At 39.0% G+C, this 14300-nt stretch overlaps 3 protein-coding genes across 4 annotated transcripts; 2 read left to right on the top strand and 1 right to left on the bottom strand.

Moving 5' to 3' along the window:
- Positions 1-1946: 1946 nt before the first annotated feature.
- Positions 1947-3967, top strand: LOC135631002 (transcription factor bHLH96-like). Its single transcript, XM_065138359.1, has 3 exons — positions 1947-2572; positions 2653-3108; positions 3193-3967. The coding sequence occupies exons 1-3, from the start codon at positions 2318-2320 to the stop codon at positions 3283-3285; spliced, it is 804 nt and encodes a 267-aa protein (XP_064994431.1). The 5' UTR covers positions 1947-2317; the 3' UTR covers positions 3286-3967.
- A 950-nt stretch (positions 3968-4917) lies between these two features.
- LOC103976697 (RING-H2 finger protein ATL52) lies at positions 4918-6594 on the bottom strand. Of its 2 annotated transcripts, XM_018820394.2 has the most exons (2): positions 5844-6594; positions 4918-5738 (listed from the first exon to the last, which is right to left on the bottom strand). In XM_018820394.2, exons 1-2 carry the CDS (start codon positions 6460-6462, stop codon positions 5269-5271), a joined length of 1089 nt encoding a protein of 362 aa, XP_018675939.2. In that variant the 5' UTR covers positions 6463-6594; the 3' UTR covers positions 4918-5268. The 2 variants fall into 2 exon arrangements, with proteins under 2 accessions (XP_018675939.2, XP_009390276.2); XM_009392001.3 differs by having other exon boundaries at positions 4918-6592.
- A 4800-nt stretch (positions 6595-11394) lies between these two features.
- LOC103976698 (uncharacterized) lies at positions 11395-12592 on the top strand. Its single transcript, XM_009392002.3, has 5 exons — positions 11395-11668; positions 11755-11817; positions 11899-11969; positions 12062-12255; positions 12344-12592. The coding sequence occupies exons 1-5, from the start codon at positions 11403-11405 to the stop codon at positions 12461-12463; spliced, it is 714 nt and encodes a 237-aa protein (XP_009390277.3). The 5' UTR covers positions 11395-11402; the 3' UTR covers positions 12464-12592.
- Positions 12593-14300: the final 1708 nt, after the last annotated feature.

Below are 14300 nucleotides of genomic sequence, written 5' to 3'. Positions count from 1 at the left end.
TGAAGATGATGGGCAATGGTGAGGGGGCAGAGTCGATCGTAGTAAGACAACAATCGACGGGGGATAATTATGGCTAGACCTATTTAGTATCTTGGTCTCTAGACTTAAAAACTTATATTGACATCCTTGTATTTACGAAGGTGAAATATTTAACCCCAACTACCTTGATATCATCGTCTTTATCAACCAAAGATACAGTGCCTACAAAAATATTAATTTTACCAATGATAAAATAGTCATTTTAGACGTTAATTAAAAGATGAAAGAAATAGACTATTGACTTAGGTAATTATACGATTAGTTTCTTTCCCAAATTATTCTCTTAGGGTTTCTTTCCCTAAATCGATCTCTTGGGGTTTGACCAACTTAACATTACTGTGTTGTCGAGGAGCTTTGACTTACACCCTAAAAGCAATTCGAAGAAGAAGTGACCAACTTAACATTATTGTTTTTGCCGAGTAGCTTTGCTTTACACCCTAAGAGATCGATTTGAATAAGAAAATCAATCGTGCGACTATGATAATCTTTTTTTTTTTACTTTTTAATTAATAATTGAAATGATCATTTTATCATTGATAAGATCGATAATTCATATGCTGTTTTGTACCTTCGATCGGTAAAATTGAAACGTAGAGATAATTTTATCTTTTAGAAAAAAAAAATAAGATTAGCATAAAAAAAAAAAAAAAACTGTTCTGCAGTAAAATAAAAAATAAAAAATTGATATTATTTTAGAAAATTTTTGTTGGCTACAGATCATCATCATCACTCGTCTTTTGCTCCTTCACGCATGCAAACACACGGCATAAACAGCACACACCTGTTCGATCAAATGACCAACGTCCCTGACTCCTCCGACAATATTCCTGCATCATTCGATTCACGAACCCACAGACTAAATTAATCCTCAGATTCTCTTGCCGACATTGTTTTCCATCGACCCTACTCAACTCTCGATAACACCAATGTATTTTTTTTTTTATCGTGGATCACTCCATGGCTTCGTCAACCCAGATAACATTGTTTGGTACAAGGCACAAGAACAAGACTGGCAACTTCTGTAGACGAAGGTATTTGGATTTGGATGGAGCTGAAGTTGACAGGGTCTGAGACAAATCTCTCCGCTGCATCCAATCTTCCGAGCTTTTTCTTCGACATGACGATGGCAGATTATGGTACGTAGCTCTTGTCTGCTCCCTCTGCAATCACACATTCATGGAGAGCCTCATGATTATGGATTACAGAGGATGAGATGAGATGCAAGCGACTGCGTGCTGCTTCAAAGGTAAAAGAACAAAGAGGAGAGTGAAAATTTCTTGATCGATCTAACTCTCATTCTCCTCGGAGAGGCGACAATCGACAGGACAATTAAGTATGCGAATAATTAGCCAATGGATCGTGGTGGCCAATAGAATACTAACTCCAATCTGTTGTTCTTCCCAAGCAGGCTTTGGAGGAGAGAAATGGCAGAGGAAGCCAGTTGATGCTGTTGAGCTTGTGAAGCTGTGGCTGAAACCTTCCATCGATTCACGCAAACATGGCGATTATTAGTAGCTGAGGCTGTCATCTTCCCCCTTCAACCAAATGTGCAGAATCTACTTGCACAAAACTCGTGTTTTAGCTGGCAACATGTTGGATTTTGTCGAGTGTCAGGTTGGATTCAGTCAGCCCAGTTCACTGCCGCCGATTTAGCTGGCTGTTCATTGATTACAGATTAGGCTGAAAGCTAATCTTAGTAAAACCTGTAAACATTTAAATTAGATTTATTGATGCACACGCCTCTACTTTATTTCCCTCTCTCTATATCTAAGTATACTTAATTTCGTCAAAATCTTGAAACCATAATCATAATTAGGATGAATTTAATGGAAAGATCACATGCATTTTGCAGCATCGTTCATACACCTACGAAAATTTGGTGACAGGACTCAGAAGCTGCAGATGATAGCAGTCAGGAAGAGACAAGGGAAAGCTCTACTGCTGCTACCTCAGCTCAGCTGGTGATGCTCTCATGTTCCGTGATCTTTGAACTCACATCACTCGTCTCACTGTGGGTAGAGTAGAGGAAGAGGAAAGAGAAAGAGAGAGAACACGGACTCTTCTTCCTCTGCTTCTCACGTGGCAAGTCTGCAATTGTTTTCTTCTGACCCGCCCCGTGCCTTTAAAAGGCCACCCTCGTCCTCCCCATGGAGCTGTGTGCAGGTGGAGAGAAATGGCGTTGGAAGCTGTGGCTTTCCCTCACGACCTCTTTCGCTGTGTCTCCATGGAGCCTCGTGCCGCTGAGGGAGGAGCATGAAGCAGTGACTCGGGTGCGCTAATGGAGGATGACAAAGGGGCGGTGCAAGAATGTGATCCCTCGTGCTCCTCGGCGCAGAACCTCCATGGAGGAGTGGGGGAGGCCATGGAGGCGGCGGGGCGGAGGAAGAGGCGTTGCGGGAGGAGCATCAAGAACAGAGAGGAGGTGGAGAGCCAAAGGATGGCCCACATTGCCGTGGAGCGCAACCGCCGGAGGCAAATGAACGAGTACCTGGCTGTCCTCCGCTCTCTCATGCCTTCTTTCTACGTCCAAAGGGTAATGTAATAGCACGATGTTTTCCTCTGATCACCGTGAATTCATCTGCAAATCTTGAGAATTAGCACTTGTATGCACAGGGTGATCAAGCTTCGATTGTCGCTGGCGCAATCAATTATGTCAAAGAACTGGAGCAGCTCCTTCGTTCGATGGAGGTGGAGAAACGGCTCAAGCGACGAACAGATGCGGCCGGCGTCGCTTCTGCCTTCGCCGGCTTCTTCAGCTTTCCTCAGTACTCCTCTTTCTTCAGTGGCGGCGGCGGCGGCAATGGCAACGACGATAACAGCGGTAAAAGGCACGGCATCAGCCACTCTGGTGCCTTTTACCGCAACACCGGCGAGATCGAGAACCAAACGGCCACTGCCAACATCGAGGTGACGATGCTGGAGAGCCATGCAAACCTCAAGCTGCTGTCGAGGCGGCGGCCCCGGCAGCTGCTCAGGCTGGTGGCGGGACTGCAGAGCTTGCGGCTCGTGCCGCTGCACCTCAACGTCACCTCCGTCGATCGCATCGTCATGTACTCCTTCAGTCTCAAGGTCTATCGAGCTCTTCGTCTCCAATCTACATCACTGCGATTCCGGATCTCTTCTGAACCTGCTCTGTTTGGTTTTGATCGGCAGGTGGAAGACGACTGCCGGTGTACATCAGCGGACGAGATTGCAGAAGCAATCCACCGAATGCTAATCAGGATAGAGGAGGAGGCAAATCTGTAGTCGATTCCTTTTGAATGTAAACGTGATTGCCACTCGTTCTTGTAGCCGACAAGGGTTTTCATAGCATTTACTCGATTCATAGGGGATCCGCCATTGACGATATCCCGAGTATGCTCTGCTAAGTTTGTTGGATGAAGGCCTTCAACAGTGTCACTGAGAACACCCGATACAAACAAGCCGCAGATATGCTTGGATCCAACAGTGCCACTGGGTCAGCAAGATCTTGACAGTATTGTCCCAAATCTACTTGCACTCTGCAGAGGGAATAGGCTGTCATGCTCAACTGACGTTTGCATCCAAAATCCAGATAGAAATATTATTCCTCTGCTGCTTCAGGATTGATGTACAGTAGAGATTTAGTCAAGATTTTGTCGAATTAGTACTGGCAAAGTTTTAGCAGAAGTCATGCTTTTGGTTATAAAGGTGAAGAAAAGAAGGATCATAAGAAGAAAAGTTGAATTAGGACAGGCAAATCAGAGCTGATCTCTGATTTGGCTTAAAAGAACATACGGATTTGCATAACCAAGTTCATTAGGTTGATGAATGAATGACCAATAATGACTAAAATCTCTGAAAATAATATTGTGCAAAATCATCTGCTCTACATAATCAAAATGATTTTAGTATTTCGACTGGAGTAATTACCAAAACAACTTCAGGTTTCTGTTTAGCATCAGTTCATCTGAAGAACCCAATATTTGTTGAACTGTTGATCTCAGTAAATGAAGCTGGAGATGAAAAACCAAGTTACTAAGCATTTGGTTGGTGGGCCAAATGGAAACTGACAATCTTCAATTCTTCTGAAACTTGAAAAGCAGCAGCACAGAAATTTACAAGGAACAATGATCTAACAAGATAGTAAAAACAAAAGGAGACTGCAAGCACTCATATAAGTTTTTTTGCAAGCCAAGATCTAAAAATATAACTTCAAAGACTAAACTTGTGTGTTGCTCTGATTTAACATGAAAGTGAAGAATCCACATAAAAGTTCAGATCAGAGCAGCTTTTCCAGACAGTTGACAGAAAGAAAAAATAAAGCAGCCACTCTGTGAATGAGCACTTGTAGGGGAAGTTCTTGCAGATGACACGCCACTGAAAGTTATCGGCAAATTAGAAATAGCAGAGAGTTCAAAGGAAACTAAGAAGTCACTCCAAATACCGAAAACCTAAGAGACAAGCAACATTTGCACTTGGACAATGTTATGCTATCCGATAACAATAATCTATGCAGATTATGCATCTAATATCTCATGTTTCCCTGATAGGACAATGTCTTAATCTAATAATACCACAAGAAAGCAGACTCTTGATGGGACTCAACTTCTTCAGCATGAAAGCAGAAACAAGGATGAGATAAAGCCATAAAAGGTCAAGAAGATTCGACTTGAAGCATTATTCCTTTCATTTAGGAAATCACGCTATCATGCAGCACTGTTATGTAGAAATTAATCGGATACCGTCATGAAGATTCTCATTCAACTTAAAATTATATGCTGCACACTTCAACATTTACCTGCTTTAATTTGAGAAGGAAAAAAGAAATAGCCTTCATATGCATCAGTAACTTCTATCATTCAAACAACCACAACTCTTGGCAAAATTGCATGAGCCAGATATAGGAAGATGAAAGCATAAAAAGAAGGCCAACAAATCCAACTTGATCGAATGGCATACTACATCAGAGTAAAGTTCTTTACATGCTGAAACTATATATGCAATTATGACCACATATAACCCAAGCAGAAGCTCTACATACCAAGTCTTATCATCCATTTGTTTTGCCATGCCATGAAATCAACCCAAAACTCTACCTTTCAGCCTTTAACCGATGTAGCATTCATCACAAGTTTGCTGCTGTAATTTTTCACTTTACAAACGCAGATATATGATGGTGAAATGCAGCTCCCAACTTGATGAGAACCACTGGTATGTACAAAATGTGCTATGTGGTGAACTCGGAAATATACTGAAGTTATAGGACCATTACAGCGGCAGAAGGGAGCGCCGAGCTCGGCCTTGTCTTGACAAGAAGAAGCTCCCACTAATGCTCGATAAAGATCTTTCTGTTTCCTTGCACAAAGAAGCGCCACTGGAAAAATTCCATTGCTTTCTCCTGGTTCTATCATCCCACACTTGTGCTTCTAAGGAGGTTTTCTTCCTGTTATTGCTGAGATCCTCATCAGACTCCAATCCATGTATAAAAGAAGAACAAGTAAATGAATCCATAGAAATCGATCGCCGGATGGGCTGAAACCCATCTTCCCCAATATCAACAGTCACTCGCTGCTCAGAGCTCGTGAGCGGGAAGACCACAGTTCGGTTTCCAGCTCCAAGTTCCAATCTTTCGACCTCCGGTTCCTCTTCCAAGGCGCCTTGAGCAGATTCTGATTGCCCGCCATTGATCTGCTCGCTGTCCGCTACGGCCGAGGAGAGATTATTGGGGTCCACGTGATCTGGGGTAAACTCAGGGTGGGATGAAGGGGCGGAGGAGGAGGAGGAGGAGGAGAAGGAGGAGGAGGAGGAAGAAGAAGAAGAAGAAGAAGAAGAAGAATGGGTACTTGTTCCAGTGCCGCCACTGCTGGCGGCGGAGGTCGAGACTACGACGGGCGCACGGCACAGGGGGCAATTGACGTGGGATCGAAGCCAAGTGTCGATACAGCCGAGGTGGAAGGCGTGGCCGCACTTGGGAAGGAGGCGAACGAGCTCGTCCTCGCGGAACTCGGAGAGGCAGACAGCGCAGTCGGAGGCCGAGGCGCCGAGGACGCCATCCGCGGCCTTGTAGGCCAACGCGGAGATGGCCCTGATGGTTGACTCGTCGAGGCCAACGGTCCTGATGTACCAGACATGGTGGATCACCTCGTCGCCGTCGCCGCCACCGTCCTCCTCAAGGGGTCCACCGGCGAGGGGTACGTCGGGGGCTGCCGTGCGGCGGTGGTGTCGGCGGCGAAAGACGAAGTAGGCGAGGACGAGAACGAGTACGGCGGCGGCGATGAGGAAGGCGGCGGAGATGGGGAGGGCGGGGAGGAGGGAGGAGTGGTGGAACCGGATGGTGGTCGGGGGGCCCGGGGAAGATGGAGGAGAGGGTGGCGGCGGGGGAGGGGTGCACAACTCCATGAATCCACATAAGGAGGAGGCGTTGGGCGCCGGAAAGAGGAGGCGATTAGGCCGGACGGCCATCACCGGCTTCGATTCCTCTCAACCCGCGCTTCTGCTCCTTCCAAGCCTCGCTGCAGTCAACAGAGCGCGGAAATCTACAGAGACAGAAGACATTAATTGGTTTGGGTAGCGAGAGGGACGCACAACAACTCGATGCAATCAAACCCGATACAGATCGCACTGCGTAATGAATTGCTCACCACCATACCGATAGCGACACGAATCTAATTCATTATGTGGTAAGCGAATTAGGCGTTATGGCCGACACCCAACAAATTAGGTGGAATAGAAGAAGATAGCATAATGCATTGTGATCTGAGTCCGGCTTTACTCATACAGTTCGGAAATGGCATCGATCCAACCTAATAAATCATGAGTTTGAAAGCTCATTGATCCTCCAATTCCAATTCTAAATCTATTTTTAGAATTAATTAAGTTTGGATTAAGATATCCATTAATTAAGTTCTAAAGATACATTTAGCATAACACAATTAGTACTTAGAATCCAGTTGGCAAATCACCTCTGACCGACCTTAATACCTGACTGATTAAAATTAATTCATAAGTAATTGGAATAAGATTTATATTTTTTTTCGAAAATTTGTGGGTTCACAATTTGTGTATACTTAAAAATTGTGTTATGCTTAAAAATGAATTCAAATAAACTCGTTCATAGTATTTATCTAAAAAAACATAATTTTTTTATAATTAATTATCTTAAAATTATCTAAAAATAATATATATATATATATATATATTATTAATTGTTAGAATAATGTTCTAAAAACTTGAGATGGTTTGATTTAAGTTGACTCTCTTACACCTGAAAATGATATCTATTCATAGAATCTATATTAAAAAAATTAATTTTTTGATAATTAATTGTCATAAAATTATATAATTTTTTTTAAAAAAATATTATTAATGATGTTATAGTCATATCCTAGTAGGGGGGTAAAATTTTGAGATGGTATGGTCAAAGTTGACCTAATTATACTCTGAAATAAACTAAAATGCATATGCTTATAAAACAAAAATCAAACTTTTGATAATTAATTATTTTAAAATATATTTTTTAAAAAAATATTACTGCTGATGTTAAAATAATATGATAGTAGACTGGTGAAAGTTTGAGATGATTTGGTTTATGTTGATACTATTACACTCGGAAATAAGCTAAAATACACTAATTTATCAAAAATAATCTAAATTTTGATGATAAATTATCTTTATTTTTTAAAAAAACAAATATATATTAATGATGTTAGAATAATATCTTAGTATATTGGTGAAAGTTTGATATGATTTGTTGAAGTTGATCCTATTAGACTCTAAAATAAATTAAAATATACTCATTTATAGAATCTATATAAAAAATCTAAAATTTTACAATTAATTATCATAAAATCATATTTAAATATAAAATATATAACTAATTATGTTAAAATAATAACCTAGTAGATTAGTTAATGTTTGATATGATTAGGTTAAAGTTAACTATTTTATACTAGAAAATAAACTAAAACATACTCATTTATATAACTTAATTAAAAAAAAATAGATTTTAACAATTAATTATCCTAAAATTCTCTAAAAATATAGAAAATATTATTAATAATGTTATAATGAGATCCTAGTAGGATGGTGAAAGTTGACATAAATTACTACTTGAGCCTATTATACTCGAAAATAAATTAAAAATAATAATCGTTCGTAAAACCTATACAATTGAGATTCTACAATCGACTATGGTTCAAATCAAATCCAGTATATTTTGGTGAAATATATTTAAAACACTTTTAACTTGTACATCGATATGATTACAATATTTATTTATATATTTAAAAAATATTATAAATTTTAGAAATATTTTTAGAAACAAAGACGAGAGGAGGAGGCCGGAGGTAGAAGAAGCCATGAAAGATAGAAGAAGAAGCATAAGGAAGTAGATGATGGAAAGATAAAAAGAGTGAGAGGAAACAAATGAGGAGGAGGGTGGGAAAAGAAAAAAAGAATTTGATTCAAGCATTTTAAGATATCATTATTTTAGTCAAATTAGAGAATAATGACATCCGTAGGTAAAAATGAATAGGAGATGACATTTCCGTACAAACTCAAATAGTATAAATTTTTTTCCGATAATTTATCTAAATATCTTTACATTTATGACATAAAATGATAAATATATACTTACAGCCTGTTGTATAATTCAGTCATTTGAATGGGCATTCATAAGAAATACAACACCACAAAATGTGCTAAGATTACATGCATCACGTGAAGTCAATAGTTTTCCTACTCGTATAAGCACATGGCATACATTGACTACTAAAAATTAATCGAAATTTTTTTTCTAATATTACTGAGACGGGATTGGATGTCATTATTTTATGTATGTAATATAATCACAATTTGAGGTCGATTGCATTATTGTTTTTTTCTTCCAATAACATGGCAATAATTGATCATGATGCTATTAGCAACCATCTTCATGTTACACCATCCTAAATAATTTTGGGTATTATTTACATGTGTTCTTTAAACTATATATATATATATATCATAAGGACTTGGAAAGTATGGTGTCTTTCTTTAAAATTTATAACAACAAAGGTATAGATCAAATATGCTCTAGGCACATAAGTTCAAAAAATTTGACCCGTACGAGGAGAAATTTGTTACAACGGAGACGCAAAGCAAAATATACTTGAGGCATGTGAGTAGGAAAAATCCGATCATGAGGATAAATATATCATAGTAGAGGTAAAAGGTCAAATGTGCCTAAGATGCATGAGTTATGAAAACCCAACCCATATGAAGAAAAATCTACCACAGTGAAGACGCAAGACTAAATGTGCCCGATGCATATGAGTTTAAAATCCCGAACTCACATAAGAATAAATCAACACGGTAGAGACATAAGGCAAAATATGTCTAATGCGTATGAGTCAGGAAAACCTGACTTGCATAAGGAGAAATCTGTCACGGTAAAAGTATAAGGTCAAATGTACCTAAGGTACGTGAGTTGAGAAAACCTAACCCAAGTGAAGAGAAATCCTTCACATGGAGGTGCAAGACCAAATGTGCCAAAGGCATGTAAATTAAGAAAACTCGACTCGCGTAAAAAGAATCTACTATAGTAGAGTCATATGGCTAATGTGGCCAAGACATATGAGTCGGGAAAATCCAACCCGAATGAGGAAATCCCGAACGCACTTGTATGGGATGAACTAAACACCACACTTCATACTCCTCTAGCAAGAGCCCCCCTAAGCATGCTTAGGGAAAGATAAATGATAAGGAATATACTATCAGTCAATCACCATATGACACATGGCCGTCACGTGAAGTCCTTGGTGGAAGGAAAAGATCCAAATCATCTCCCACCTATCTGCTCGTATGGACAAAAGTTTAAGAAAGGCAATATGAGGTTGTCTCCTCCCTTAGTCACCCATGTGGACAAGACACCAAGAAGAGGATGTTAGGGTGGTTAGAGGTTGTCCCCTTTCCATATCCAGTGTAATAACAAGGGGGTCTTTTCCTAACTTCTTTTTGACTATTCATGCCTGCATTCATTTTAGGTTACTATTTGAGTATCGGAGGGTTCGTGTCAAGAAATCTCTCTCGACGTCGATGTTCATGCAGAAAACACATTGGGAGCTCGATGCTTCCACTTCGGAGGCACATCGGACAATCTTATGAATATGGGTTCAGACTACGTCGGACTGATCAAAATATCAGACTTTTTTTTTTCTTTCTAATAATATCAATTTCTAAAAAAATAATTTTTTGTTCAACTTTGAACTTACTAAAAAAAGAAAAAATAGTGAATTTTATGTTATAGTAGTTAGACCTAGATTTAAATCTCGGTAGAATCATTTAAATTTTTTTATTTCTATTTCACATGTCCACAACCGTCGTCTAACGCTACCTAAGAAGGGCATTTTCATTCCATAATTTACAACCAATGTGCAGAAATTAAAATCATACATGTAGTTTCTTGAAATCATGTAACCTTTAAATCCTGTTAATTTCACATCTTTATATTGGTCTTCCACCTTAAATCTAGTATTTGGACTCAACTTAGTTGTTCATAGGCTGCATATCATAGTTATATTTCTCTTGCCAAAACACATACGTCGAAATAATAATAATAATAATAATAATAATAATAATAATAATAATAATTCAGAATAGTATCTCATCTCTTTCCACCTTTCCAATTCGTATACTCCGTAGCATATATCAACAACCCATGTTAGATATTTATAATATGCTACATTACATTATATAGAAGACCCCAATTTAAAATTGGCGATGCTCGTTTTTGTGTCATAGTGGGTTTCCTACACCCACACGCTAACCCCACTATTATTATATAACCCAACCACATGTGAGTTGTCTTATGGTCATTAGGGTTCAGCCAAACTGCTGGAATATGCAGCTTTTGTCTATTCGATGCATTCAATTCCCGTCTTCTTCACATTAACTCCTCCTGTGAAAGGCTATGCTTTTGTAGGCCACACGTCGTCAGATCACTTATTGTACGCTTCGCATGTGATTTGCATGCAGGAAAAAAAAAACAAAGATCCTACAGATCACAATGATTTTTGTAATTATTTTTCTAATATTTTAAATCTTACGTACATAGATAGCCTCGCAAGTGATCTTTTTTGGGTGACAGTCATTTTATAATCAGGAATATAAGAATATTATGGATATCTTTGCATGATAAATGTTTTAAAATTCAAACTCATTTTTCAGACTTATGTATTTATTATTTATATAAGCCTTTTTCCCAAACAACTTTAATTTTTTTGAGAGATTTTTAATCGTCAAATCAATATCTTCAGCGTCAATTATTGTGGCTGCTTCACTCGGTCAAACGTGTTGCATGTTGCATTATTGGTCTCCTTCTCCTTCTTGTATGTGTATAAGAGCTCTACACACATGACTGATATATGCTCATCGAACATCCTACATCTTCCTGCGCCCAAGCGAAGAAGGCGATCGGGACAACAATGGCGGGTTCCCTCTTCTCTCCCATGCCCTCCAGCCCCCACTTCCCCGTCTACACCGCTCACCGTCGCCTCGCCGTTTCCTACCGCGTCATCGGCTTCTGCACCTTCTTCCATGCACACCGGGCGGTGGTTGTCCGGGCGGCGACGCAACCTCCAGCCCCCGCCGGCAGCGACGACGACGCTGCGCCGGCCAACGAAGACGCCAAGTACGCGCTCCGTCAACATCATCACCGTTCTTCTTCCTTTTTTTTTTTTTCCGTAGCGTGATGATTCATTGATGCCAACTCTGCAGGAAAAAGAGATCTGACGGTGTTCCAGGCCTACCTAATCTTCCGTTCCCAGACATACCCATATGGTATCGATCATCGTTGCCTTGGACAATGGCTGCGGATACATGTTCTTCTTTTCTCCACTTGTAAGCTTGTGATTCCTGCAGGGCGAGATGGGCTCTGGGCTCGGTAGTCCTCTTGGCTTTACCGTTCTACAGGAAGGTTTTAGGGATCGAAGGTAACGCATGCGGGACTTGAAAGAAAGGTTGACATGATTATTCACATCTCACAAACTTCTCCGGCTCACAGTAACTAAACCGTGTGTGTCAGAGAAAGCGGAGAAGACGGCGGAGGCGATACTTGGGGTGGTGGAGAAGGTGGCTGAGGTGACCGAAAAGGTATCGTTGGAGGTGGCCGAGGTGCTGCCGGAGAATTCGGAGCTAAAGAAGATAGCTTTGGAGGTGGAGCACGTTGCTGAAGTCGTGATCAAGGATGCAGAACTAGCAGAAACCGTGATCGAGAAGGTAATTTATATGATCTAACACGTTTCTTTCTTGGATGCACACAAGAGTGTGACATGGTCCATTATGTGGTGGTATATTATGTCTCTAGGTTGATGGAGTAGTCAAGAACGTGGAAACAATGGTTGAGCCCATCGTCGAAGAGGTAATTGACGGGGGCCAGAAAGGAAGTGTGAGAAGAGAGAGCACAAACTCGAAGAGAAATGTTTAGTTAGTTGAAGAAACAATTTGTCTATCTAAATCGTTTACCATGTCATGTATTATTATTATTATATTTGTCTTAAACTGTGAGAATTGGTCTTTGTTAGGAACGTCGTTTAATTGCTTGTGGTTTTGGTCATTTGCTGTAACGCTTCAGATACACATTACATGGCTGCGAGGTTGTCTGTGCCATTGCAGCATGGGTGCTGTCGGTAAGAAATCATTGAAGCGAACGGGTGTTTCTAAATTATTATAATAGAAACACGGAAATAAAATAGCGTACCTGCAGTTAGCTATTGTTATCAAGAATTTTTACAGAAGTTTTTTATTGAACTTTGGCACTTCTCGACTTAGAACTCTCGCTTTAGATGGTGTAGGAAATCCTTTTTACTTCAAAGAGATAATTGAGCCCAGGATCAAAATTATCATATATATATATATATATATATATATATGTTCTCCCATTAAGAACATTTATTATCACCATCTCATAATGTTCAAGAATTAATTCAAATTTATAACGTTTAGACCATAATGAAGAATTTTAATGATATTAAATATTTAATTTAATAATAACGATTTTATGTATAATGAATAACAAACTGAAATCATTTAAATCATAATAAATGAAGAAATTCATGATAATTAATTATGAATCTTAATGAGAACGGTTATATTATTATTAAATAAGATATTTAATAATAACAGTTATATTCTCCCACTTCGTTCATACGTTTATCTTAATAAATTGAATTAATCTTTTTCGAATAACTTTCTTAACAAATAAATACATGAATCATAGCGATAAGTCCTCTAAGAGCGAGTATTATCATTCATGTATCACGATGTATTTAGTTTCTTAATCTCAATGTGGTAATATTAGTTAATGAATAAACCTTATGTTTATTCTTGGTCCAATAACAATATATTTTCTCAAAATAATATGCACATAAATAAAAAAATATCATTACAAAGTGGAACCAAGTCCCATTTTCTCTACATGATTCTTGAATTTCAGAGGTGGCATATCTTTAGTCAAAGGATCAGCAAACATCAATTCAGTACTAATATACTCAATGACCACTTTCTTTTCTTTTACACATTCTCTTATGGTTAAATACTTAATGTCATGTGTTTACTTCGACTTTCACTTTTATTATTTTTAGCCATAAAGACAGCAGCTGAATTATCACAGAAAATTTTTAATGGCCTAGAAATAGAATCCATGATTCTAAGTCATACACCATGTGAAATAGCCTCAAAACAGGAGACAAACTCAACTTCCATGGTAGAAGTAGCAGTCAAGGTCTGCTTGGTGCTTCTCCAAGAAATAGCTCTACCAACCATCATAAAAATATATCCTGATGTTAATTTATGAGAATCAACACAAACCGACGAAATCTGAATCTAAGTAATCAATCACATCCGGATTGTCTGTATGTCTATACATAAGTACGTAATATTTGGTTCCTTGTAGATACCTCATCACTTTCTTTGCAGCTCTCTAGTGGTCTATACCTGGATTACTCTGATATCGACCTAGCATCCCCACAATAAATGCAATATCAGGTCTAGTACAAACCTGAGCATACATAAGGCTTCCTATGGTAGAAGCATATAAAATGTTTTTCATTGATTCCCTTTCAAGGTTGTTCTTTAGGCATTGGTTCAAATTGAATCTATCACCTTTCACAATAGGAGCAACCTTAGTGAACAATCCTTCATCCGAAATCTTTTTAAAAGTTTATCGATATAGGTTTCTTGTGATAGACCTAAAATACCTCGAGATCTATCTCTATGGATCTTAATGCCAATGACATAAGATACTTCACCCATATCTTTTATGT

The sequence above is a fragment of the Musa acuminata genome, chromosome BXJ3-2, assembly GCF_036884655.1.
Source record: "Musa acuminata AAA Group cultivar baxijiao chromosome BXJ3-2, Cavendish_Baxijiao_AAA, whole genome shotgun sequence".
In the NCBI taxonomy this organism is placed as follows: domain Eukaryota; kingdom Viridiplantae; phylum Streptophyta; class Magnoliopsida; order Zingiberales; family Musaceae; genus Musa; species Musa acuminata.
Note: the sequence above shows the minus strand (reverse complement) of the source record. Positions and strands in the feature narration are given on the sequence as shown.

What these genes read in the sequence shown, in the direction of transcription:
- LOC135631002 (XM_065138359.1), top strand. Translation starts at nt 2,318, where the DNA reads ATGGAGGATGACAAAGGGGCGGTGCAAGAATGTGATCCCTCGTGCTCC. An exon ending in CTTCTTTCTACGTCCAAAGG is followed by an intron (nt 2,573 to 2,652) that starts GTAATGTAATAG and finishes TTGTATGCACAG; the next exon opens with GGTGATCAAGCTTCGATTGT. An exon ending in TGTACTCCTTCAGTCTCAAG is followed by an intron (nt 3,109 to 3,192) that starts GTCTATCGAGCT and finishes TTTGATCGGCAG; the next exon opens with GTGGAAGACGACTGCCGGTG.
- LOC103976697 (XM_009392001.3), bottom strand. Translation starts at nt 6,462, where the DNA reads ATGGCCGTCCGGCCTAATCGCCTCCTCTTTCCGGCGCCCAACGCCTCC.
- LOC103976698 (XM_009392002.3), top strand. Translation starts at nt 11,403, where the DNA reads ATGCTCATCGAACATCCTACATCTTCCTGCGCCCAAGCGAAGAAGGCG. An exon ending in TTCCCAGACATACCCATATG is followed by an intron (nt 11,818 to 11,898) that starts GTATCGATCATC and finishes TGATTCCTGCAG; the next exon opens with GGCGAGATGGGCTCTGGGCT. An exon ending in GAAGGTTTTAGGGATCGAAG is followed by an intron (nt 11,970 to 12,061) that starts GTAACGCATGCG and finishes CGTGTGTGTCAG; the next exon opens with AGAAAGCGGAGAAGACGGCG.